Source organism: Telopea speciosissima, chromosome 2, assembly GCF_018873765.1.
Source record: "Telopea speciosissima isolate NSW1024214 ecotype Mountain lineage chromosome 2, Tspe_v1, whole genome shotgun sequence".
NCBI classification, from domain to species: domain Eukaryota; kingdom Viridiplantae; phylum Streptophyta; class Magnoliopsida; order Proteales; family Proteaceae; genus Telopea; species Telopea speciosissima.
The window spans coordinates 11,066,005-11,091,223 of NC_057917.1; the positions used below are offsets into that span (position 1 = coordinate 11,066,005).

A 25,219-nucleotide genomic window follows, 5' to 3' on the forward strand; every position below is an offset into this window, starting at 1 on the left:
TAATTATAGAAGCTGTAATGAGGTCTGGAATTAAAAATAAGAAATAAAAAAAAGGAATACCAGGAGTCTGAAAAAAAAGAAACGATTTCAGAAATATTGCTAAGAAAACTGCCAATGATCCAGAAAGGACACCTAAATATTTGTGGGACTCATAAAATGGCCTAGTATCGTTGATTTATTTTAAATCACCGTACTACTAGTTCTAATATATGCAAAGACCAATCTCTAATCCACACCCATGACATACCCTAGCCTTCAGAACTGCCAAGTGAAAAATCTTTGGTGATATATGGAAATCCCATCTTCTAGCAAGCTTAAGAAGAGACTTTGCTGCAGCTAATCTGATGTGAGCCTTGTCATTTTCACTGCAAATACAAAATACTCACAAAGCCCATAAGCATACAACAGAACGTTGCTTCATCTTTATGTATTTGTATGCATTAAGGAGCTAAGCCAACAGTAAAAGTGCATTCTAAAGTCATTTAAAGCAAGTGAATGGCAGAACAGAAGTTAAATCAGCATCATTATTAAAAGATCAGGAAAAAGATCCCCACACCAACCCCTTGCAAGTTGCAAGAACTCACCTACTACATCTCGAATGTATGGGTTGATACATGTTTCTCCACAAAGTATCGCTAATTTATTACTCTGTGGGTACATGTCACTTTTCCACTGAAACAATTCAAAACATGCTGATATGCTCAATGTACATCTTACAAACTTGAGGAACAGAAACAAAGTCTGGCCTTTGACATTTTAATCTTACTGATTGGACTGCTTTGCTGCAAGAAGAGCTTGGATCAAATTGTTCATGAGTGGGTGCCCACATTGTCAAGGATGGCAAAATTGAAATTTGATCGATCTGTAGGGAATCCAGGTCCTTCATGAGTTGGTGGTGTTGTAAGAAACAGAACAGCGAATATCTCCTATGAGTAATATGGCGCTATAAGGTAAAGTGACTCCTTGAGAGTTGAGCTCCTTTCTGACGCACTGGTCTGGAGTCTGGACACTGCTATAGTGCTATTAGACATGGTTACTGCAATGTCATAGTTGAAGATGACTATGCAGTTCAGATAGGGTGGTTCAGAATGGCAAAGATAATCCTTGCAGATTTTCTCATCTTATCAAGCATATTATCCAAAGGAGCTCATTGGCTAATCTGCCGTTCCACTGGAAACCTTGGTCCCCCTTTGGCATATGAGTTGGCTAGACAAAGGGTTGTGAGGCTTCATCTTGTGGTTGGGAATGACACCTCTGTAAGGTTCTGATCAGATCTGGCTTGCCGGGCATCTTTAGCCTTTGTTGTATTTGCTATCTTATTCATATCTCAGTTAATTAGGCGAGAGGCATGGCCCTGTTGTTGTACACTATTTTTTCTCTTCTTTTGAACTACTAATTTTTGTTATACATAACTAATTTATTCTTCATACTCCATGCAGAGCTTGACATGTCACTTATACTTGCCAAGAATGACAGAAATTATTCACATCCTTTTAAATTTTTCCAGGCTAAGCAGATATAAGTCTTCATTTTTGTGGGTGTCATGAGTTAAGTGCACGCATTAAGTATGGTTAAGTTCAAGATTATGATTACTAACTGTACTGATTAATACCAATTAAATTGCCGAAATTGGAACACCAAGGAGATTAAATAGCTAATATTGGAAATTAAAGCCCTCATAATTCACTTATAATATAGAAATCATACCTGGGTATGGTACCATCTGCAATGTCACCCTCCTGTAGCATCTTTAATAGAATGTCCAACAATTCTCCAATTTGATGCCCGGCAGGAGTTCCTTGATGGGGCAAAAAGCGCTTGACAAGTGTTTTCAGCCCATAAATCTGCAGATTGCAGAAAATCATACCAAAAGAGCAACATTTGAAGGACAGCTCATATGCATAAATGACGGAAGAAGTAAAACTTAAATAATCAGTACAAACAGGTTTTACATACTAATACATGGTCGGTCTTAGTTCCAAATTCCATCCTTGCCTTTCAGATGGGAACCAAATGATTTTCCAGAAAGTTTCCAAAGCTTGGGGCCCAATGATCAAAAAATTGCATATTCCAGAGGGCTGGCAGGCTAAGATTCTTCCTGTTTCACATTGCCATTATCTTCCTTAAACCCAAAGGAGGTATGATCATATCGTAGTTGTCAAGGCGACCCAATTGGAGGTGTGCCTAGTCGACAAGGCGCCCGCCTAAGCATTGCCTAGGCAACCTAGGCATACAGTATATGACTATATGTAATATGCAATGATAATTTTATAATTAAGGGAAAATTACGCATACACCCCGTATACTTTGCCTAAAGTAATAATTAACCCAAGGTTTCCAAAAACCAGCTTGTACACCTCCTCGATTTTTAAAAAAACACAAAAGTAACAGTCCGTTAGGAACTCAATGTTAAGTGCAGATGTGGGATATACTTTGGACATGAAATGACTCTCATACCCTGATACAAAATCAAAGAAGAACTAACCCAGAATCTATGAAGAGTAGGGCAGAGCAAGAGAGAGAGAGAGTTGCGTGAGAGAGGAGAGAAAGGCACAATCGGTGAGGTTAAACTCTCACCTCTTGATCATATATATCTCTTAGGAATACAACTTAGAATAGGAAACTAAATCAGACTTAAGATAGAAACCCAATCCTACTAAATAGGAAACTAACCTATATAGAACCAACTAATAAAGAAACAAATCTCTAAAAGGGAATACACAAGATGTAAAACTAAGTATGCATGACACATATGTACCCCCACGGGCCACGGCACATATGGTCATGTACCCCTTATAATATGGAATCGGTAAACTTTAATACTCCCCCTCAAGCTGGAGCATACTCCAGCTTGGACAAACAAGGACAAGACCACAAGCCTCCAAATGTGAAACAGCACCACGAACAGAACTTGACGGAAAAAATTTCATCCAGATAAAGCATCAGCAAAACAATGAGTCATCAACAGCACTAACCAATATAAGTCATCAAGAAATAGAAACCCAAATCATATCAACAATATCCACCGGTAGATAAGAGTACTGGCAGCAATAGAAAACAACATTGTGTCGAAGAAGTCCAATCAGCAACGAGTAACAAAATAAGTGGCAGCGAACATCAGTCGCATGCCAAAACACCGTAGCAGCAACATCAACAAGAAGAGTGTTTTTTGGCATACACTCAAACCACGTGGTTTTCATAGGAGGCTCACCACATAAACCTCAATATCAAAAAACCTCAAAAGGGCACAAAACCCCATACAAGGGTCACAAGGTCAGAAAACCTCAATATCAAAAACCACGATTGTAGCATAAGGTTGCTACGGTCCACTGGTAATCTGTAGCATAAGGTTGCTACGGCCCACTGGTAATGTGTAGCAAAAGGTTGCTACGGCCCACTGGTAATATGTAGCATAAGGTTGCTATGGCCCACTGGTAATGTGTAGCATAAGGTTGCTATGGCCCACTAGTAATATGTAGCATGCCAGAAATAACCATCTTCATAAGATGCTGAGGACACGAGCAGGCAATAATAATCTCCAAATAATAATAATAATAATAAGTCGGATAATAAACTCTAAATATGCTGATGATCCGAGCTGATGACTTGGGTACGAGCAGATTAAGAATCTCCAATCAATAACAGTCTCCAATCAAGCAACAATTAGAATCACCATCCATTAGCTCCAATCTTCCCCTCACGTGTACCATTACACGTGGACAAATAATGACCACCAATAATCAGCACCACAAAAACTCCAATAATCATGAATAGCGCTGCAACAAGATTCCAATAACCTCCAACTCACCCCTTCATAGCAGAAGTAATCTCCATGCAAGTAAGACCCCAATAAATAATTTCCAATCTCCCCTCACGGTAGCAAATAATTGTCGCGCAAGTGCCAATCTTTAAAAAAACAAAAAATAAATAAAATAAAATAAAAAATTTAATATATATATATATATGGAACCCCAAATTGATATAATCGGGCCCACCAAAGAAACCGGAGCAAAATATCCAATTGGGTTCGATGTGGACCCATTCAAATACACAAGTAGAACAATGTATAATGGCAGTCGCAGTTTTGTGAATAAACATAAATTTTAAGGGGTCACTTGATAGGATAAAAGAACAAAGGACACAAGTGGAATTTGAAATAATTCACAAGGGATATACTCGAAAGCAAAAGAAATTAAAGAGATAAAACAGAATTAAAGGAGAATATGATAAATCTGGAATAAACCAGAATTTCCAAGCGGTAAGTAACAATGACACAAGCAAGGGACTGTTTATGTTTTAGTGGGAAGGGTAGTTTTGGAATGAACTAAAAATAAAAGACTTTAAGTGAATGAAAGGAGAAGGAGGGCAGAACTGGAAGGAGGGAATTGAACAAATAACCTGCAGTGCCGTCTTCTACCCCAAACTTGATCAATGGCAGAAAACCAGCATGAGAGAAGAGGGTTTATACCAATCCACTTTCGAAACTGGAGGGAAATCTGGCAGAAACCAAGGGGATAACCAGGCCATCTGCGACCCTCATCGCGAGAACCAAGGCAGTGTTGTCTTCAACAGAAAACCGAAGGTACACTGGTATTCAGCAATTAAAAAAAAAAACGCACCAGAGGTGGAAATCCTATTTGTAAACACCTCCAGACCAAGCCATCATACCAGGAATCCAATCGACTCCAGATTAGTAAATACGAAACACCACCAGCCCTTTTAGTAGCAGTCACAATATTCATTGAAGAAAATCAGAAACGATAGCAGCAGTAATCGCAATAGAGAAACCAGCAGAAGCGAAACCAGAAAGGATTCAAGAAATCTCCAGCGTGAACCAGAGGAGGAAACCAGTATATAAATCAGTAGTAGCTGCAGAAGACATGCACAATATCAACCAGCACAAGCAAAATCAAAATAAAAACTTCAGAGTAGCAGAATCAATCGATCAGGTATGATTCTTCATACAATACTTCAGTCTTCAACATAAGAAACCCATACGAAACCCTAGTTCTTCTTCTTCTTGTATGAACTAGGGTTTCAGCAATAGCAGAACTTAGAACGACTCTCAAAACAGCTACTGGTTACATGTCTGATACCATGTTACAAAATCAAAGAAGAACTAACCCAGAATCTATGAAGAAGAGTAGAGCAAGAGAGAGAGAGAGCTGCGTGAGAGAGGGAGAGAAAGGCAAAATCGCTGACGTTCAACTCTCACCTCTTGATCATATATATCTCTTAGGAATGCAACTTAGAATAGGAAACTAAATCAGACTTAAGGTAGAAACCCAATCCTACTAAATAGGAAACTAACCTATCGAGAACCAACTAATAAAGAAACAAATCTCTAAAAGGGAATACACAAGATGTAAAACTAAGTATGCAAGACACACATGTACCCCCACGGCACATATGGTCATGTACCCCTTACAATAAGGAATCGGTAAACTTTAACATACCCTTTCATAACACCCTTAACACACCAATGATCATTGTCTTCCCCAAACCTCACCCATCATCCCTGTCTCCGAGCAAAGAAGAGGCGAACCAGCCCTGTTCCTCCTCCGGCAGACGGCAGACGGCTTGACGGTGTATGCTGCCCACCCAGCCAGCCAATGTGCCGGAGAGGATCCGTTTCCTCATCAACCCATGTATCGGTTACACTTATGCATTTTGCAAAAGGAGGATTTCACTGAAGCCTACCCCATGATCGTCGTTGGCTAAACAAGAGCTCACCTTAGCAACGAAACCTCATTGTCCGCACATTAGTAATGGCAGTCACAGAAGTGCCCGTACCTTCTATTGGAGGGGCAACAAATCCTATCCATTCGATAGGTGTGAGGGAGCAAAGCAGGGGAATTTCAAGCCATTGCCCCCAAATTAGCCTAAGACATTGAAAAAGCGATTGATGCGGTGTTTCAAGCTGTCGCCTCTTTGACGGCCTTGACGCTGTCCAGTGTATAGCCACAGTAATTGTAGTGGTTAAGATTTCCACCTCATCTGTATCAGGGCTCATCAATCCTCTAATATCACCGCCGAACGTGCTCTCACTCGCCTCCCCCTGAACATTTCCCAGTAGCTTTGAGAGGTGCTTTGGTGAGAGATCAATGACGGAAGAAAAGAGCAAAATTTAAAAACTCAATCAAAGAGAACCAAAAAGCGAAAGGCGAATTCGTTCCCTCATGTTTAGAGGAATCAGATTCTTCACGAACTACAATCGCTCTCGGGGATGGCGGTACTGGAGAGGAAACCCCTCATCCAAAGAAGACAATTTGTCTTTCTTTTCTTCAGCCAATACAGAACATAAGCTTCCAATATTCAATAACCCTTGACTGACATGTTAATTTCTGCATCATAAAAAGATCCACAATGAATAATTCAATTATCATCAAGAACAAAAAAAAAAGTGGCGAGCGACAGCGCTGGCACACCCTTGGTATGAGCCACGCGGCAAATTCATGCCGCCCCAGCTCACTTTTAATCTTTCCAATGTCGTGTTAGTCTGCAATTTGGACCAAACTGTATTAAAGATTGGAAATTGGGAACACGGAGTCGTTGCGGAAATAGTCGTAATTCGCCAAATATGGAGAGATAGTAGCCTTTCTCGTCAAAATAGCAAACCATGAAAGAGAAAGCCGAAACAAGTCAAACATCAACGTAAAAGTTCCTCACATTTGACAACTCCATCCATTGCATTTGCAGCTTCCAGAAGACCAGAACGGGCCGTCATGTTACACCCGTGCCCAAAAACCCAGGCTAATTTGAACTTTGATTGTAAGTTCCGAACCCGAACCATAACCCAAATCCAATTGTAGATCAGAAACCTTTAAGGCAATGCGTCACATGCCAGTAAAACGACGGATACCTTCCCCGTGCAGTTGCAAGACCCATCGTCAGATGTACGGATCATGGTAAAGTTCCACTAACTGACAAGCATAACCCGTCTTTATTATTTTAAACTTATATACTTTTGGTGAGAGTGTATTAGAAAAGGTAGGGAAGATCCCCACAGAAAAAGCCTAGGATTACATGGGCAAAAAGCCATGATAGAGGCATCGGACACAAGCACGGATGCAAGGAGAGCCTTGCATCCGGCCTTCAGTCCGATGTGTGTAGAACAACAGGGTACATCGGATCTGCGGAATTCCGTGGATACTGGCCTGATCAATGTGATTATAGCCCAGCCTTTATTTATAATATTGAAATCATATGACAAAAATATAACAGCAGCAATGTGGGACTAAAACCCACATACAAGAATACCCCCATGGACAGATTTACCCTTGGACCCATATTACAACACTCCCCCTCAAGTTGGTGCATACATATCAAACATGCCCAACTTGCAAACAGTAGGAAAGAACAATTTTGTACTGATTCCTTTGGTAAGGATATCAGCCAACTGTTCACTAGACTATATAAATGGAATACAAATAATTCCATGTTCCAGGTTCTCGTTGATGAAGTGCCGGTCAATCTCAACATGTTTGGTCCGATCATGTTGGACCGGGTTGTGAGCAATGCTGATTGCTGACACAATAGAGTCGCATAGGAAGATCAGCACTCATCCCCAAGTCTTGAAGAAGCCCCTTGAGCCAAAGAAGCTCACAAATACCCTGTGCTATAGCTCGGAATTCAGCTTCAGCACTAGATCAAGCCACAACAACTTGTTTTTTGCTTCTCCAAGTAGTTAGGTTACCTCCAACAAATGTGCAATATCCAGATGTGGACTTCATATCATCAGGGCTGCCAGCCCAATCTGCATCAGTGTACGCTTCTATCCGGAGATGGCCGTGTGGAGACAATAATACTCCTTTCCCTGGAGCTAACTTGAGGTAACGGAGAATTCTATATGCTGCTTCCAAGTGAGAAGAATGAGGATCATGCATGTATTGGCTGACAAGGCTTACAGCAAATGTGATGTCTGGCCGGGTATGTGAGAAGTAAATCAATCGATCCACTAACCTCTGATAGCTACCATTGTCCACTGGCGCACCTTCCTTACTCTTCAAATGTGTGTTGGGCTCCAGAGGGGTATCTGCTGGTTTACACCCAAGCATCCCTGTTTCTTTCAATAAATCCAAGGTATATTTCCTTTAAGAGAGAGATATGCCCTCAGCCAAATAGGCAACCTCAATCCCTAGGAAGTACCTCATTTTGCCCAAATCCTTGACTTCAAACTCCGTGCCCAAATAAGCTTTCAGCTGCTGAATCTCATGTGCATCACTGCTTGTAATTACTATGTCATCAACATAGACAATCAAAAGGGTAACTTCTTGTCCCACTCTCTTAACAAACAATGTGTGGTCTACATTACTCTGCTTATACCCATACCAATCATAGCCTTGTGGAATCGGCCAGACTAAGCCCTTGGGAACTGCTTCAGACCATACAGAGCCTTCTTTAACTTGCACACTCTCCCCCCAGTCTCTGAAGAGGTAAAACCCGAGGGTACCTCCATGTAGACATCTTATTCCAAGTCTCCATGTAGGAAGGCATTCTTCACATCGAGTTGTTGAAGTTCCCATCCTTGATTACAGCACAAGAAATGATGACCCGTACAGTATTCATCTTCGCTAAAGGAGCAAAAGTCTCTTGATAATCGATTCCTTGGGTTTGAGTGAACCCTTTAGCGACTAATCTCACCTTGTATCTCTCCACAGAACCATCAGCCTTGTGCTTCACAACAAAGACCCATTTACAACCAACAGGCCTCTTCCCATGTGGAGAACTTACCAAATCCCAGGTCTGATTTTTCGCAAGGGCAAGCATTTCTTCATTCATTGCCTCCTTCCATTTTGGTTCGGCTATTGCTTCCTGCCAAGTGTTAGGTAGAGAGACAGAGGACAAAGAGGATATGAAAGCATGAAAAGCAGGAGTTAGAGAGTTGTAGGATACAAAGTTTGAGATAGGATGCAGAGTGCAACTTCTTTTTTGTTTGCGAACAGCAATGGGTAAATCAAGACTAGGATCAAGAGGGGGCTTACCCGAAGTATGACTAGGAGCAAGATTTAGAGTAGGAACAGATGCCGATTGCGTAGGTGGTGCAGCAGTGGTGGTTTCTTTCTCTTTGTACCAAGGACCATCTAGAGGAAAATCAGTTCCCCGAGTGTATTTCTGTTTCACAAGTCTCTCCCCCTGCACCTGTTGCTCAGTCTGTCCCACTTCTTGTTCTTGACTTGTAACTCCATCCTCTAGTTCAATAGAAACATCTTCAATGGTTGGAATCTCAACATCTAAAGGAGCAATCAGCGGGACCTCTTCATTACTTTGAGCCTCCCCCTGCAGAGGTACCGGCAGTGGAAAGTAAGCCTCCGACTCCCGAAAGACAACATCCATGGTGACCAACACCTTTCTGGTAGGAGGATGGTAGCATTTATAGTCCTTCTGAGTCGGTGAGTAACCAAGAAAAATGCACTGTAATCCTCTGGGATCAAGCTTACCATGGACGTGGTGATTTCGTGCAAACACAACACAACCAAACACTCTTGGGGGCACCACAAAGGTGGATTTGCCAACCAACATATCCAAGGGACAGCAGCCACCCAAGACACGAGATGGAAGTCGATTGATGAGGTAAGTAGCTGTAAGCAAGGAATCACCCCAGAAACGAGGAGGGACAGACATGGTGAACATAAGGGAATGAGCTACTTCCAGTAGATTTCTATACTTGCGTTCAGCCACTCCATTTTGAGCGGGAGTGTCAACACAAGAAGTTTGGTGTATGATCCCATGGTTGTCCAAATAGGAACGAAAGCACCATCCATATATTCCTTGCCATTATCTGAGCGAAGAATCTTCACCTTGGCATCAAACTGCATCTAGACCATTTTGTGGAATAACATAAAACAATTGAACACATCACTCTTGCTATGCATCAAATATACCCAAGTCGTCCGGCTAAAACAATCGATAAATGTGACAAACCATCGAAACCCAACGATAGAAACACAACGGACAAGGCCCCAAACATCAGAATGAATTAAACCAAAAGGACTCAAACTTCTGTTGTCTGAAATAGGAAAAATACACCGAGTTTGCTTTGCCAAAGTGCAAGCATCACAAGAAAAATTGTGTTTATTACATTGTTTTACCAAACTAGGAAATAAAGCATATAAAACCCCGATTGGGGGATGGCCCAAACGACGATGCCAATTATTCAACTCAAGCAATACAGAATCAAAAGTAGAAGATGCCGGCAGTGATGTCAATGTTGTCCGGGAACTTTCAAGCACGCACAGACCACCAACCACCTTACCACATGCAATCGTACTATCCGTTTCCAAATCCTGAAATAAACAATGAATTGGAAAAAATATTACTTTGTAGTTTAAATCCTTAGTTAGACTACTAATGGACAACAAATTAGTAGCAAACCTGGGAACATGTAAAACAAAGGAAAGAGTGAGAGAGGAGGTGCACTGAAAGGATCCCTTCCCAAAAATAGAAGAAAGAGACCCAATAGCAACCCGAACCTTTGACTGGCCTGAAGAGGAGTATATGTGGTAAAAACAGAGGAAGAACCTATCATATGGTCGGTTGCTCCTGAGTCAATAACCTAAGAGTCAGACATGACCGAGGTGTAATTCCCACCAAAAGAAATACCTGTGGAAGAAGGTGCATTAGGAGCAGGTAGAGACAAAGCCGAAGCCGCCATGGAAGGAGATACAGATGCCGAAGAAGATGTGTCCAAGCGATTCATCATATCCCACAGATTGTGCAACTCAGCCATCAAAGAGGAAAGAGACTGTTCAGATGGATCTTCAGTAGCAGCCTGATTAGCACGAGAGGAACTGGGCCGATTGGAACCCCCCTTTCCACGCCCACGAGTATCCGCAGGACAACCATGAAGCTTCCAATATCGGTTCTTGGTGTGCCAGTCCTTCCCACAATGATCACATTTAATAGGCAGGCAATCACTAGATGGCTGATCAGTAGGAGGAGGACGAGAGGAATTTCCATGAGAAGATTGAGAACAAAAAACAAGGGTTGATCGTTCCTGAGTGACAGGATGAACCATGGCAGTGCGCCTCGTATCCTCAGCCGAAAGTATGGCATAGGCCTGCTCCAAAGAGGGAAGAGGATCCCGACTCAAAATATTGGACCTGATATTATCAAATTCAATGTTGAGGCCGGCCAAAAAATCAAACAGCCATAGACCATCCTCCCACTTCCTGAAGGCCTTCGCGCCAACATCTATGGTAGCCTTAAATGTGCCCAAAAAATCCAATTCCTGCCACAGTGTGCACATGGTATTGTAATATTGGGACAGAGACAACTCCAGCTGCTTGGTAGTATGGAGCTTCTGACAGAGTTCATAGCATTAGGCTACATTCCCAACCTGAGAGTATGTGTCATGAGCCGTCTTTCAAATTTTTGCAGCGGTGTCAAGGAGCAAATAACTACCAGCAATGGTCTGGTCCATGGAATTAACCAAATAGGACATCCCCAAAAAATTGAAATTCATCCATCGATCCTGAGCCGATCCAGCCTCTGTAGGCCTGACCTTAGTGCCCGTGATATAACCAGAGAGCCCACGGGAACCAATAGTAAATAAACAGGAACAAGACCACAGAAGATAATTGTTGCCATTCAACTTTATGGGACTGGAAAGGGAACAAAGTCCCGCTGGTTGGAATCGTCAGAACCAATCGAAGCAGTCGTGATCTCAGACTCGTCAAGCATGGTGGTTGGAGAAAAATAGGCAGAGACAAATCCCAAAAAAAGAAAATCAGAACATGTATAGGCTAAAAAATGAACCCTTAGTGGGAGTCAACTCACCACCAAGGGATGAAAAAAAAATTCGAACAAGGAGGAAGCCCCCCTCGAGGTGTATAGAGGTGGCGGAAAAAGGAGGGAGGGACCTGCGGAGGTGGCGGGAGGAAGGGAGAGGGCCAGCGGAGGCGGTGGAGGGTTGGCGGTGGCTGGCGGAAGTGGTGGAGGGGCTGGCAGTAGGTGGCGGAAGTGGTGGAGGGGTGGTTGGTGGCTGGCAAAAGTGGTGGAGGGGCTGGCGGTGTGTGGTTTTAGGGCAGAATGGCGGAAAAGAAAAAGAAGAGAGAAAAAAACGAAAAAATTTTACTTCCCATATCCCCAGAATATTTTTTGCTCTAATATCATGTGGAATTCCGTGAATACTGGCTTGATCAATGTGATCATAGCCCAGCCTTTATTTATAATATTGAAATCATATGACAAAAATATAACTAAGCAATGTGGGACTAAAACCCACATACAAGAATACCCCCATGGACAAATTTACCCTTGGACCCATATTACAATAGGATCCAAGCACGGATTCACGCCCAGGCTTGAATCCGACCTTGCATCCGATGCAGGTCAGTCACGAATTTTGAAAGACTTTTGTACCCAGCTTGTCCCACTTAGACTTCTAAGCTCCAAGGTTTAGGGAGGGGGTGTTTAGGTGTCAAGCAAATATTAGGAGGTGGCAACTCATGGCATATAATGAATGAGGTGTACCTTTAGGTTTAGCCACCTAGCAAAGTATTTAGGTGTCAACATAAAGGTTAAAGAAATAGATAACCTTAGTGGGCTTCCACCATCAATACCATTACTAAGGATTTAATAGGAGTAGGATGTGGCAAGTTATCGCCTAATGATTTATAAAATAATGTAGTTAGGTTCAGCCACCTAGCAATTAGAGAGAGGTGCCAAAGGAGAAATTTATATAATGTAAGGAAGGTTAGACCGTAGTGTAAACAAGAAACGGTTTTAAAACAGAGAAGAAAAAGAAGGAAGAGAAGAGAAGAAGGAGAAGAATAGAAGAAGGGAAGAAGGAGAAGTGGAAGAAGGGAAGGGAACATAGACTACTCCTATTAGGTAAATGGTCTCACCTCTCTCTATCTCTTCTATCTACCTAATTTGGGTTCTTCATAAACCCTTGCTAGAACCAGACTTATGTCTCCCCATATTCAATTTATGTTGATGAATCTATCCATATAAATAGATTTCAGATTTGGCTTTAAGAGAAAAATGAGAAAAGAAAAATGGAAAAGATATAGGAGAAGATAAAAGTAAGAGTGTATGACTGCTAAAAGAGAAGGAAAAATAAAGAGAAAAGGAAAGAGAGGAGGGAGAAAACAATGAGAAATGAGGAGAGGGTTCGGCCATGGTGGCTGACCACCGCCCCTTTCCCTTGCCGGTAATGGTAATTATGGTAGCTCTAGCTGCCGGATCCGACCACCACTCATGGTGGTGGTGGGTGACTTTTACTTTATCTATATAAAAAAAAAATAATAAAAAGAAAAGAAAGGGGGGCTGCTATGTACAAGAAACGAAGATGAGAGTCTGATACTGCATCCGATGTTGCCTGCACCTCGGGTTGGGTCGAACGCACGCTCAGGTTGAGTCCGATGCTGCCTATACCTCGGGTTGGGTCGGACTTAGGATCGGATGCATACCCAGGTTGAGTCTGATGCTGCATCTGCTGCTGCATGTACCTCAGGTTGGGTCGGACTTAGGATCGGACGCATGCCCAGGTTGAGTCTGATGCTGCATCTGATGTTGCCTGTACCACGGGTTGGGTCGGACTTAGGGTCGGACGCATGATCAGGTTGAGTCCGATGCTGCATCCGATGTTGCCTACACTACGGGTCATCATTCCATTGATTCCAATTTTGTGTAAGACTCATAGGGCTTCATTTTGTTAGAATAAAACATTAACCAATTCTGCCTCTAAGTGATTCAAAATTTCCATACAAAACCCCATTTTTTTTCCTTTAAATTTCAATAGCTACTGTTAAACTAGAATTTGATTCTAAACCTATTCTAACCTGACCCTAACCTACCCTAGGACCCCAATATCTCTTGGACACCTCTTAACACATATGTATGGTTGATTAATTATAAGACAGTGTTGGAATATGTAATCCAGAATACCGTGGGGGTATTTTAGTCTTTTTGGGGTAGTTATATTCTTCTTATGTTATTAAGTGTAAGTGGACTATGTGGGTTTGAGTTCCACATCGCCTAGATTAGTCTCTTTGTAATTTCCCCTAATAGAGGGGCTTACCTATCAATCAATACAACACATTATTTCTCTCATTCTCTCTTTCTAACCCACGATTCTGCCAACATGGTATCAGAGCTGGTCTGATCTCGGTTAGAAAAAGAGGAAAAACCCTACTCCATCTCTCCAATCAACCTCTCCTTCTTCTCTCTCTCTCTCTCTCTCTCTCTCTCTCTCTCTCTCTCTCTCTCTCTCGGCTTCTCTTTCTCTGGTTTTCTTCTTCTTCTCCTTGTAAGGGGGCAGCACTAATGAGGTAAAATCCCTGACCAATGATTTAGTTGCTGCCCTCCTCCATTCTATCTACTTTTTTATAGTAAAATACTGCTGGAATCATCTTTGCGATTTGGGGTTTTCCAGAATTTTTTGGAGATCGACTTCCTATTACTATTGAAGGCTGACCTTCCACCATTGGAGCTCCCTATGCACCCTTCTCCAGCCCCTTTCTACGCTATTCCACTATCCTCATTCCCTATTTCCTTTTTCTCCAAGCTTTAATTAATTCCAACCACCATACCCTAATCGATCTCAACTTGTCAAGGTTTTTCAAAACCCCGACTCCAATTGATTTTGGTGTATCCTTTTTAGATGCAGCTGATCTTTTGGGGGTGATTCCCTATTACTACAAGCCCTACTCGACCTAAGTTTGGACCCTTTTTGATGGCTGGATTTGTTTCTACAGCAAAAATTCCTTAACCTGCTAATTTGGTTACCTGCCAAAAACCCTGATTTTTAGGTTTCAGTTTTTGCTAATAATTGAGGGCTGATTACTCCCACTTCAAGGACCAATCGACCTCAATATTACACCTATCCAAGTTTTTTGAAGAACCCTACCCCAATCGATCTCTTCTTTTCAGGGTTTTCCAAAACCCTGATAAAAATCAATTTGGGCTAGGGATGTTTGCTGTTGTTCGAGTGCTTTGGAGGTGGTTCTAACATTAAAAGAGAACTCTCCTTCATCAGTTCAAGGCTTGAAGAAGGTCCTTTATGCTGGTGTAGTGATGTAATGCTGCCCTGCTCTACTTCTGCGATTTTTTAGAGTCTCTCCCCGTTGAAGATCAGGTCTCACTCTTACTGGAGATTGATTGTTCACCTTGGAGGTTCCATTCTAGCAGCCTTGGTCAGCATCTATTACATGTCTACATCAGCAATTACAACCCCCTTTCCCTAAATCGATCTCAATTTCAAGGTTTTCTAAAACCCTGACAACAATCAATTTTAGGGTTAGGGTTTTCCGATCAAGCTCATATTTTGAGAAGAGTCTTATACATATCAGAGGAGTATTCAACCCATATTTCAGCATCATTCATCTGTTATTTTTGGAAAAAATTCAGATTCATTCTTATGGCTCGATTTTTCCAATTATCAACCTATTTTCCTTATTCTTATGTGGCTGGCTGCTTCAACTACCTATTGGATCTACTGAGTGATTATCTTATATTTGCTGGTTCAATTGAGCTTTACTACCTACCTTGTTGGTTCTATTGATTGGCTTCTGTAAGTATGACTGGTTGACATGTTACTGCTGCCTTTATGTAGACATTGCTGCCGTATTATTGAGACTGAGTATCCTACTATTGGAGATCGAATTTCTTTCATTATTGAAGACTCGAATCTACTACCCTGGAGATCAGCTTATTTGGGATTACAACAGTGTGTTCCAAGGTTATTGGTTGCAACTACGAACCTATTCAGTTATGTGAAGTTTTTTTGGTTCATATCCGGCTTACTTTGAGAGCTTGATCCTAGCCTTATTCACTAATTCAGATCTAATCCAAGTTTTTTGTTAAAACTTCTTACATCCATTGCTGTCCAGATATCTTCGTCAATTCTATTTAGCATGTGGGAGTTTATAGTTTGGAATTTTGCACACTGGTTCTTCCTTGTGTGAAGATCGATCAAGTTTTTGAAGAATGGTGCCTTCTCCTTCTAAAAATCAGACCTGTTTTTTTATAATTCACATCTGATCATTGGAGATTGGTGTTTTGGAATTAGTTTGATCAATTGAATAAGGTTGAAGATTACTTTATTGCATTGTTTTTGTCTATGGTTCATTATCCCGCTGCTCTTTTCACTTCACCACCTCCCAAATCATACCTTTGGCATATATACCCATAACCACTTTGGACGATAATGGTATTCTCTAATTTGCCATTTCTTCCTTTTCCATTACCCTTAGCACCTTTTGGAAAATTCTGGAATATTATGTTTTTGCCCGATCTCTTACATCATCTCTGTTATGTTCACGTGTACTACACGTGAGGGAGGGATTATGTACAGTACACCTGCAGACATTGTAGAAGCAGAACTTGCAGGAACACTTAATGCAAAACATAGAAGATCAGAGTTTTCACCATTGCCAATGGGTATCTACTTTGTTATTGGGTTGAGTTTGTCGTAAGGGGGAGATTGCAGTATTAAAGTATTGAAGATGTTTGGTTATTGCCTGCCTATATGAGGTTCTACAGTTGGGTTGATTTTTTCCGTTGCTTAATCTTTTTTGCTACTTGATTCATCTGCTTGCTGCCCTAGTTGCTTATCTTCAAGATTATCAGTCAAAGATTCATCACTGGACAGTTGTTAAAGATTGGTGACAGTTTGCTGCTCAAGTCTGCCCAGATTTTGAAGACCTATTTTTTTCAAGTTCTTGAAGGTTTATTTGGGAGCTGCATTCATCTGTCAAGCTGGATTCTGCTACAACTTAGTTTTTTCCCTTTTTTTGTTCAAGTTGGGCATTAGTACCTTGTATGCGCCAACTTGAGGGGGCGTGTTAGCATTATTTGGAATTATTTTTTCTTTAGTTCAAGCTGGATCTTCTTTCTTTGCTTATTTATATAATCCAGTTTGAGGGGGAGTGTTGGAATATGTAATCCAGAATACCATGGGGGTATTCTGATCTTTTTGGGGTAGTTTTATTCTTCTTATGTTATTAAGTGTAAGTGGGGCTATGTGGGTTTTAGCCCCACATCGCCTAGATTAGTCTCTTCGTAATTTCCCCTAATAGAGGGGCTTACCTATCAATGAATACCACACATTATTTTCTCTCATTCTCTCTTTCTAACCCACGATTCTGCCAACACATAGCTTCTTGATCTTCGAACCTATCAGCAACCAACTCGTGGACTAATCCGACTTCGTAAACACAAGTAATACAAGGTAAGTGGGGATAGACTTGAATTAATTTGGGAATGTCTATTTCAATTTAGATTAATTGTTAGGAACCATGCATATGAATGATTGTTATTCTTATTTGGAAATGATCTATTGGTTGATGGATATGTTTTATGGATATGAAATGTGGATATATGTGGATGCGATGTGGAATGGTTTGAAATGTAAATCTTGTGCTAGAATAGATGCCAGAGTCGGCTTGGAAACGAGAGGTATGGTGAGCCGTAGTATGGGATGCGGGAACACTGTACACCCCGTACGATGTCATCTAGTCTGCATAGGGCTAGGAATGTCATTCCTTGGTGCTACAACCCTTACCAGCAGGGGTTCAGGTGTTGGGTGATCATAACCCCCTGTCACTGAGGAGTGTGGTGTACGCCAGGATGGGGTCCAGGCTATGATTATCGGGGCCTACCCACGGGGAGGTAAAAAAATAAATAAATAAAATACTAAAGACCGGTGTGGGCTCCCTACAACAATTGAGGCTACGTTTCGGGTAAGTGTGAAGGAACCGAGAATGTTTCCCGAGTTGTTAGCGTGAGACTTAGGCATTGTTGTTAGGTGGAATTAAGATTAAAAATTGAATCCATGCATCTAGGATTTTGCTTTGTGTGTGCATATGCTTGTGTGTGGTTTATCCTTTACTTGTTGGGCTCGGTGGAGCTTACCCCTGTGGAATATTTTCTTTGCAGGTGGATGTAATGGTGGCGGAGAGCATTACTTGGAGGACAGGGACTGATGACGTGGTATTACCTTTTTGTTTTCTTTTGTTTAACATTATCCGTTTTGGTGGAAGAGTTTCCGCTATATATATTCTAGAATAGTTAAGTGTGGGCCCGATGGTTGTGAACTTAGGGATATCGGGTTCTTGGAACTTGCAATATAAATAATGTATATAAAATTCGTAAATATTTACTTTCCATGCACTCTGATCAATGTAACACTTGTTATCTCGATATTGTGTTTGTGCTTGTGATGTGTATTTACTGCATCTGGATCCTGGAGGTCTTTGAATACTTCGGGTATTCGGGTCACTAGCCGAATTCTCCCAAGGGGTGGGTTGCGGGTGTGACATGTAATCTGCTCAAAGATTTTTCAATTCACCCAGAATTCTATGAAACGATGAAACTCAACCTGAATTCTTCTTCCCTCGGCAATAACATACATAAATACTTAAACAGAGAGTCCGACCTGAACCTACCCTTCTCCAGTTCCCCACTTCCCTTCCACCAAAGAAAATGAAGCCACTTCACACTCATGGTACTTAATAGCACCGTTCAGCTTATGGCTCGACCCAGGTGTGGCAACACTGACATCCGTCAACAGCACCAGTACCATGAATTCAGGCAAACCTGCACATTCGAACCTCCACCTGTTTGTCTTCCACAGGGCTGGTCTTCTCTCCGCCGGAGGAGGAACAGAGCTGGTTCGCCTCTTCCTCGAACAGAGACAGGGATGATGGGTGAGATTTGGGAAAGACAATGGTTATTGGTTTGTTAAGGGTGTTATGAAAGGGTGTAAGAGTCATTTCATATCCAAAGTATATCCCACATCATCACTTAACGTTGAGTTCCTAATGGACTGTTACTTTTGCATTTTTTTTTTTAAATTGAGGGTGTGTACAAGCTGGTTTGTTGAAACCTCAGGTTTATTATTACTTTAGGCAAAGTACAGGGGGTGTACGCGTAATTTTCCATATAATTAATTATGCTTATATGCAACATAGAAGTCATATCAATGCAATATGATCCAAGTATGCTAGTAATGACTTGAAATGAGAAAATCAACATATAATAAACAAAGTATAGGATATAATAAAAGCATATTCAACGAAAAACAAAGAAATAAACAGAAATCAACGTAAACTCGTTAAGTGTCAACAAGGCATGATGTCGCCTTAGACCTAAGATCATAGCCCTGTGAGGCAATTCAATTAACTGTCACATTTCACAATGACTATGACCTCAAGATTGATGTAGTCTTCAAAGTGATAACCAAAATTATTGCTGGGAGACTGAAAGGAGCCCTTGACCAAATTATCCTACCGGTCCAATCAGCTTTTGTTCCTAATCAGGTGATCACCGATAACATCTATATAAACCATGAACTGTTCCATTATATCAAACAGAAGAAGAAACGGTAGATGAAGCCTCTCGCTCTAAAACTTAATATATGGAAAGCATATGACAGGCTCAAGTGGACCTTCATTGAACGGATGCTCCTACAGTTAGGTTTCAGCACTAAAGGGGTCTACATGGTCATGGAATGCATTCGGTCAATTACTTACAATGGCCTTTTTAATGGGGCTGCTCGTGGATCTATCTCCCCTTCTCGTGAAATCCAGCAAGGAGATCCTCTTTCCCCAGATATCTTTATATTATGCTCTCAGGCCCTAAGCTCTCTAATTTTGAATGCTAAAGACGACGGTTTTAAACATGGAGTATAAGTCCGCAACAGAGACGCAGCAGTTTCACATCTCTTATTTGTGGATGATTGCTTATTATTCTCAGAGGTAAGGTTGCAAGAAGTTTGTCATTTAAAGCACTGTCTGGACTTATACTACAGGGCTAGTGGGAAGGCAATAATTTGAAAAAATCAAGCCTCACCTTCAGCCCCAAAACAGCACCCAGGTTTACAAGATGGGTCTCTAAGATATTAAAAGTCCGCTATGGTGACGGGCCTTGGAATTGGGATTGTCAACTGAATTTGGGGTTTCCAAGGTCCAACTCTTCCAAGACCTTAGTGACAAAACTATCAAATGTTTCCAAGGCTGGAAGCAGAATCTCTTATCCCACACCGGAAGAGAGGTGATGCTCAAATTATTGCTTTATCTATGGCCAACTATGCAAGCTCACATTGCAAACTTCCAATCTCCCACCATGATCATCTCCGTAAAGCCTCAGCAAACTTCTTTTGGGGTCCAAATACGCAGGAACAAAAACTCATTGGATATCATGGAAAAGGTTATGTTACTCTAAAGAGAAAGGAGGATTGGGGTTTAGAGACCCACATCTTAACCGTGCCTTTCTTGCTTGAGTAGCTTGGCGAATATGGACTACACCTGATTCTCAATCTAGAAGTAGAAGGTCAGAATGGGGAAATGAGGTGATCCAGACTTATTGCTGCTATCCAGTTCATAATATAATGTAAGACTTATCTAATCTTATCAATTGTTATAATTGTGGAATTCCGTGAATACTAGCTTTATCAATGTGATCATAGCCCAGCCTTTATTTATAATATTGAAATCATATGACAAAAATATAACTAAGCAATGTGGGACTAAAACCCTCATACAAGAATACCCCCACGGATAGATTTACCCTTGGACTCATATTACAACACTCCCCCTCAAGTTGATGCATACATATCAAACATGCCCAACTTGCTAACAATAGAAAAAAACAATTTTGTATTAATTCCTTTGGTAAGGATATCAGCCAACTGTTCACTAGACTGAATAAATGGAATACAAATAATTCCTTATTCCAGCTTCTCTTTGATGAAGTGCCGGTCAATCTCAACATGTTTGGTCCGATCATGTTGGACCGGGTTGTGAGCAATGCTGATTGCTGACTTGCTGTCACAATAAAGTCATATAGGAAGATCAGCACTCATCCCCAAATCTTGAAGAAGCCCTTTGAGCCAAAGAAGCTCACAAATACCGTTTACCATAACTCGGAATTCAGCTTCAGCACTAGATCGTCACACATTAACTTGTTTTTTGCTTCTCCAAGTAGTTAGGTTACCTCCAACAAATGTGCAATATCTAGATGTGGACTTCCTATCATCAGGACTGCCAGCCCAATCTGCATCAGTGTACGCTTCTATCCGGAGATGGCTGTGTGGAGACAACAATACTCCTTTCCCCGGAGCTGACTTGAGGTAACGGAGAATTCTGTATGCTGCTTCCAAGTGAGAAGAGTGAGGATCATGCAAGTATTGACTGACAAGGCTTACAGCAAATGGGATGTTTGGCCGGGTATGTGAGAGGTAAACCAATCGACCCACTAACCTCTGATAGCTGCCTTTGTCCACTGGCTCACCTTCCTTACTCTTCAAAAGTGTGTTGGGCTCCAGAGGGATATCTGTTGGTTTACACCCAAGCATCCATGTTTCTTTCAATACATCCAAGGTATATTTCCTTTGAGAGAGAGATATGCCCTCAGCTGAATAGGCAACCTCAATCCCTAGGAAGTACCTCAATTTGCCCAAATCTTTGACTTCAAACTCCGTGCCCAAATAAGCTTTCAGCTTCTAAATCTCATGTGCATCACTGCCTGTAATTACTATGTCATCAACATAGATAATCAAAAGGGTAACTTGCTGTCCCACTCTCTTAACAAATAATGTGTGGTCTGCATTACTCTGCTTATACCCATATGCGATCATAGCCTTGTGGAATCGGCCAAACCAAGCAGTCTGCATTACTCTACTTATATACCCATATGCGATCATAGCCTTGTGGAATCGGCCAAACCAAGCCCTTGGGGACTGCTTCAGACCATACAGGGCCTTCTTTAACTTGCACACTTTCCCCCGGGTCTCTGAAGAGGTAAAACCCGGGGGTACCTCCATGTAGACATCTTCTTTCAAGTTTCCATGTAAGAAGGCATTCTTCACATCGAGTTGTTGAAGTTCCCATCCTTGATTTACAGCATAAGAAATGATGACCCGTACAGTATTCATCTTCGCTACAGGAGCAAAAGTCTCTTGATAATCGATTCCTTGGGTTTGAGTGAACCCTTTGGCGACTAATCTCGCCTTGTATCTCTCCACAGAACCATCAGCCTTGTGCTTCACAATAAAGACCCATTTATAACCAACAGGCCTCTTCCCATGTGGAGAACTTACCAAATCCCAAGTCTGATTTTTCGCAAGGGCAAGCATTTCTTCATTCATTGCCTCCTTCCATTTTGGTTCGGCTATTGCTTCTTGCCAAGCGTTAGGTATAGAAACAAAGGACAAAGAGGATATGAAAGCATGAAAGGCAGGAGTTTTTTTTTGGGTGAATAAATAATATCATTACCGAAGAGAAGAAAAGAAATACAGAGGGCCCCTAGGGGCAAGAAAAACACAAACAGCCAAAGCCTTAGCTAGGAGAGGTTGAAGAAACAAGAGAAACATTAGAGAGGCCCCTGGAGTCAACAATGAGCATGTTCCTTAGGGAGTCTAAACAACTAGAGGGGGGGACAAGAGATAACTTTGCTTTAATCTCAAAGGAAATGGAATCCCAAATCTTTTGGTAAGGACGAGAATTGGAGGTTCATTTCCTGATATTACGCTCCATCCAAATATGGTTGATAGTGGCACAGAAAGCCAGCCTCCCTACCACATCACTAATAGAGGAGCCAGCGAAGGTAATATCAACCCAAATCCACTCTCTAGAGAAGGGGAGAATTCTTCTACGGACCGGCCAGCACTTGAGGAGGATGCCTTTCCAAATAGCAGCAACGGTAGAGCACTCAAAGAAAAGATGATTCAAGTCTTCAGTATTGTTCCAGCATAGGCAGCAAGCAGAAGAGACTTGGATCTGGCGGCTTCGAAGAAAAGCCTAGGTTGGGAGACAGTTGTTGAAAACCCTCCAAGCTGTAAAACAGTGGCGAGGAATGTGATGCTTGACCCAAAGAAGCTTGCGCCAAGGTACCAGCTGGCCTTTCAAACGAATGTAGTTCCAAGCTTCCTTAGAAGAGAAGAGGCCAGATCTGTTTGTTATCCAAAGAACACAATCTCCTCGGGCAGTAGGCCTTCTTGGAATAGAGGGGAGCTCACTCCAAATAAGGCTAAGAGAGTTGCCAGAGGATGGGGGAGCCCAACCATCCTGATCAAGAATATCAGCAACCAAAGGACGCAAAGTTTGAGATAGGATGCTGAGTGCAACTTCTTTTTTGTTTGCAAAGAGCAATTGGTAAATCAAGACTAGGATCAAGAGGGGGCTTACCTGAAGTATGACTAGGAGCAAGATTTGGAGTAGGAACAGATGCCGATTGCGTAGGTGGTGCAGCAGTGGTGGTTTCTTTCTCTTTGTACCGAGGACCATCTGTAGGAAAATCAGTTCCTTGAGTGTATTTCTGCTTCACTAGTCTCTCCCCCCATGCCTATTGCTCAATCTGTCCCACTTCTTGTTCTTGACTTGTAACTCTATCCTCTAGTTCAATAGAAACATCTTCAATGGTTGGTGTCTCAACATCTAAAGGAGCAATCAGCGGGACATCTTCATTACTTTGAGTCTCCCCCTGCAAAGGCACTGGCAATGGAAAGTAAGCCTCCGACTCCCGAAAGACAACATCCATGGTAACCAACATCTTTCTGGTAGGAGGATGGTAGCATTTATAGCCCTTGTGAGTTGGTGAGTAACCAAGAAAAATGCACCGTAATCCTCTGGGATCAAACTTACCATGGACGTGGTGATTTCGTGCAAACACAACACAGCCAAACACTCTTGGGGCCACCACAAAGGTGGATATGCCAACCAACATATCCAAGGGACAGCGGCCACCCAAGACACGAGATGGAAGTCGATTGATGAGGTAAGTAGCTGTAAGCACAGCATCACCCTAGAAACGAGGAGGGACAGACATGGTGAACATAAGGGAACGAGCTACCTCAATTAGATGTCTGTTCTTGCGTTCAGCCACTCCATTTTGAGTGGGAGTGTCAACACAAGAAGTCTGGTGTATGATCCCATGGTTGTCTAAATAGGAACGGAAAGCACCATCCATATATTCCTTGCCATAATTTGAACGAAGAATCTTCACCTTGGCATCAAACTGCGTCTGGACCATTTTGTGGAATAACATAAAACAATTAAACACATCACTCTTGCTATGCATCAAATATACCCAAGTCGTCCGACTAAAACAATCGATAAATGTGACAAACCATCGGAACCCAGAGGTAGAAACACAACGGGCAGGGCCCCAAACATCAGAATGAATTAAACCAAAAGGACTCAAACTTCTGTTATCTGAAATAGGAAAAATACTCCGAGTTTGCTTTGCCAAAGTGTAAGCATCACAAGAAAAATTGTGTTTATTACATTGTTTCACCAAACTAGGAATAAAGCAGATAAAACCCCAATCGGGGGATGGCCCAAACGACGATGCCGATTATTCAACTCAAGCAATGCAGAATCAAAAGTAGAAGATGCCAGCTGTGATGTTAATGCTGTCCGGGAACTTTCAAGCACGTACAGACCACCAACCACCTTACCACATGCTGTCCGAGAACTTTCAAGCAATGCAGAATCAAAAGTAGAAGATTTTTTTTTTTCCGAATAAATCATGAATGCTTGTAGGACTAAAGAGATCTCATCGGGTAAAGTTTATGAAAGCAATTTATATGCCCCATTGTGACTTCTACAGGCTAAACAAGGAAATCAACCTTCTTGAGCATGGAGGAGTATCCTCAAAGGAAGAAAATTGATTCTCGATAGTCATCTGTGGCTAGTCGAAACAGGAGATGAGATGAAAATATGGGAGGATAATTGGATCCCTACACTTCAAGGTTTCAAGATCTAACACAGGCAATCAGGGGACTGCCCACTTGTATGGGTTTGTGAACTCATAAACCAGGGTAATAAAACTTGGAATCAAGCCCAGCTGGACACTTTCTTCCATCCATCTAATAAAGAAGTGATTCTTCGTACTAACCTTAGTCTTTTCTCGAGGGAAGACTCTCAGGTTCGGGGTAGTTCCAAGAATGGAGTGTACTCTGTTAAGATGGTGTACCATCTTCTTTGCAACCAATTGGGCGACAATGAATCTCAACGACCATCCTCCTCAACAAGCAGCACCCGGACTCATATACCAAACTTTGTTTGGAAATGAACATGGAATTTCCAAACTATACCAAAATTTAGGTCCTTTCTTTGGTGTGCATGTGCCCTCAGTCTAGCATCCAGGGAAGCTCTCCATCGACGTCAGGTTCCAATCGATCCATACTGCCATCGATGCGGAGCCGTTTCAGAAACAATCTGTACATTCACGAGCAGTTTTGTTCGGTAGCATCCCATCCTATTCCTATGTC

At 41.8% G+C, this 25,219-nt stretch overlaps 1 protein-coding gene across 7 annotated transcripts in view; it reads right to left on the reverse strand.

Annotated features, from left to right (window-relative positions):
• Positions 1-25,219, reverse strand: part of LOC122651608 (sister chromatid cohesion protein PDS5 homolog A) — a 136,460-nt gene that overhangs the window by 43,351 nt on the left and 67,890 nt on the right. For all 7 annotated transcript variants that reach the window (XM_043845058.1, XM_043845061.1, XM_043845057.1 and 4 more), the window contains exons 17-18: positions 1,708-1,844; positions 248-365 (exon numbers count right to left, since the gene is read on the reverse strand). In XM_043845058.1, coding sequence (XP_043700993.1) covers positions 248-365; positions 1,708-1,844 — 255 coding nt within the window. The remainder of the gene's footprint in view (positions 1-247; positions 366-1,707; positions 1,845-25,219) is intronic.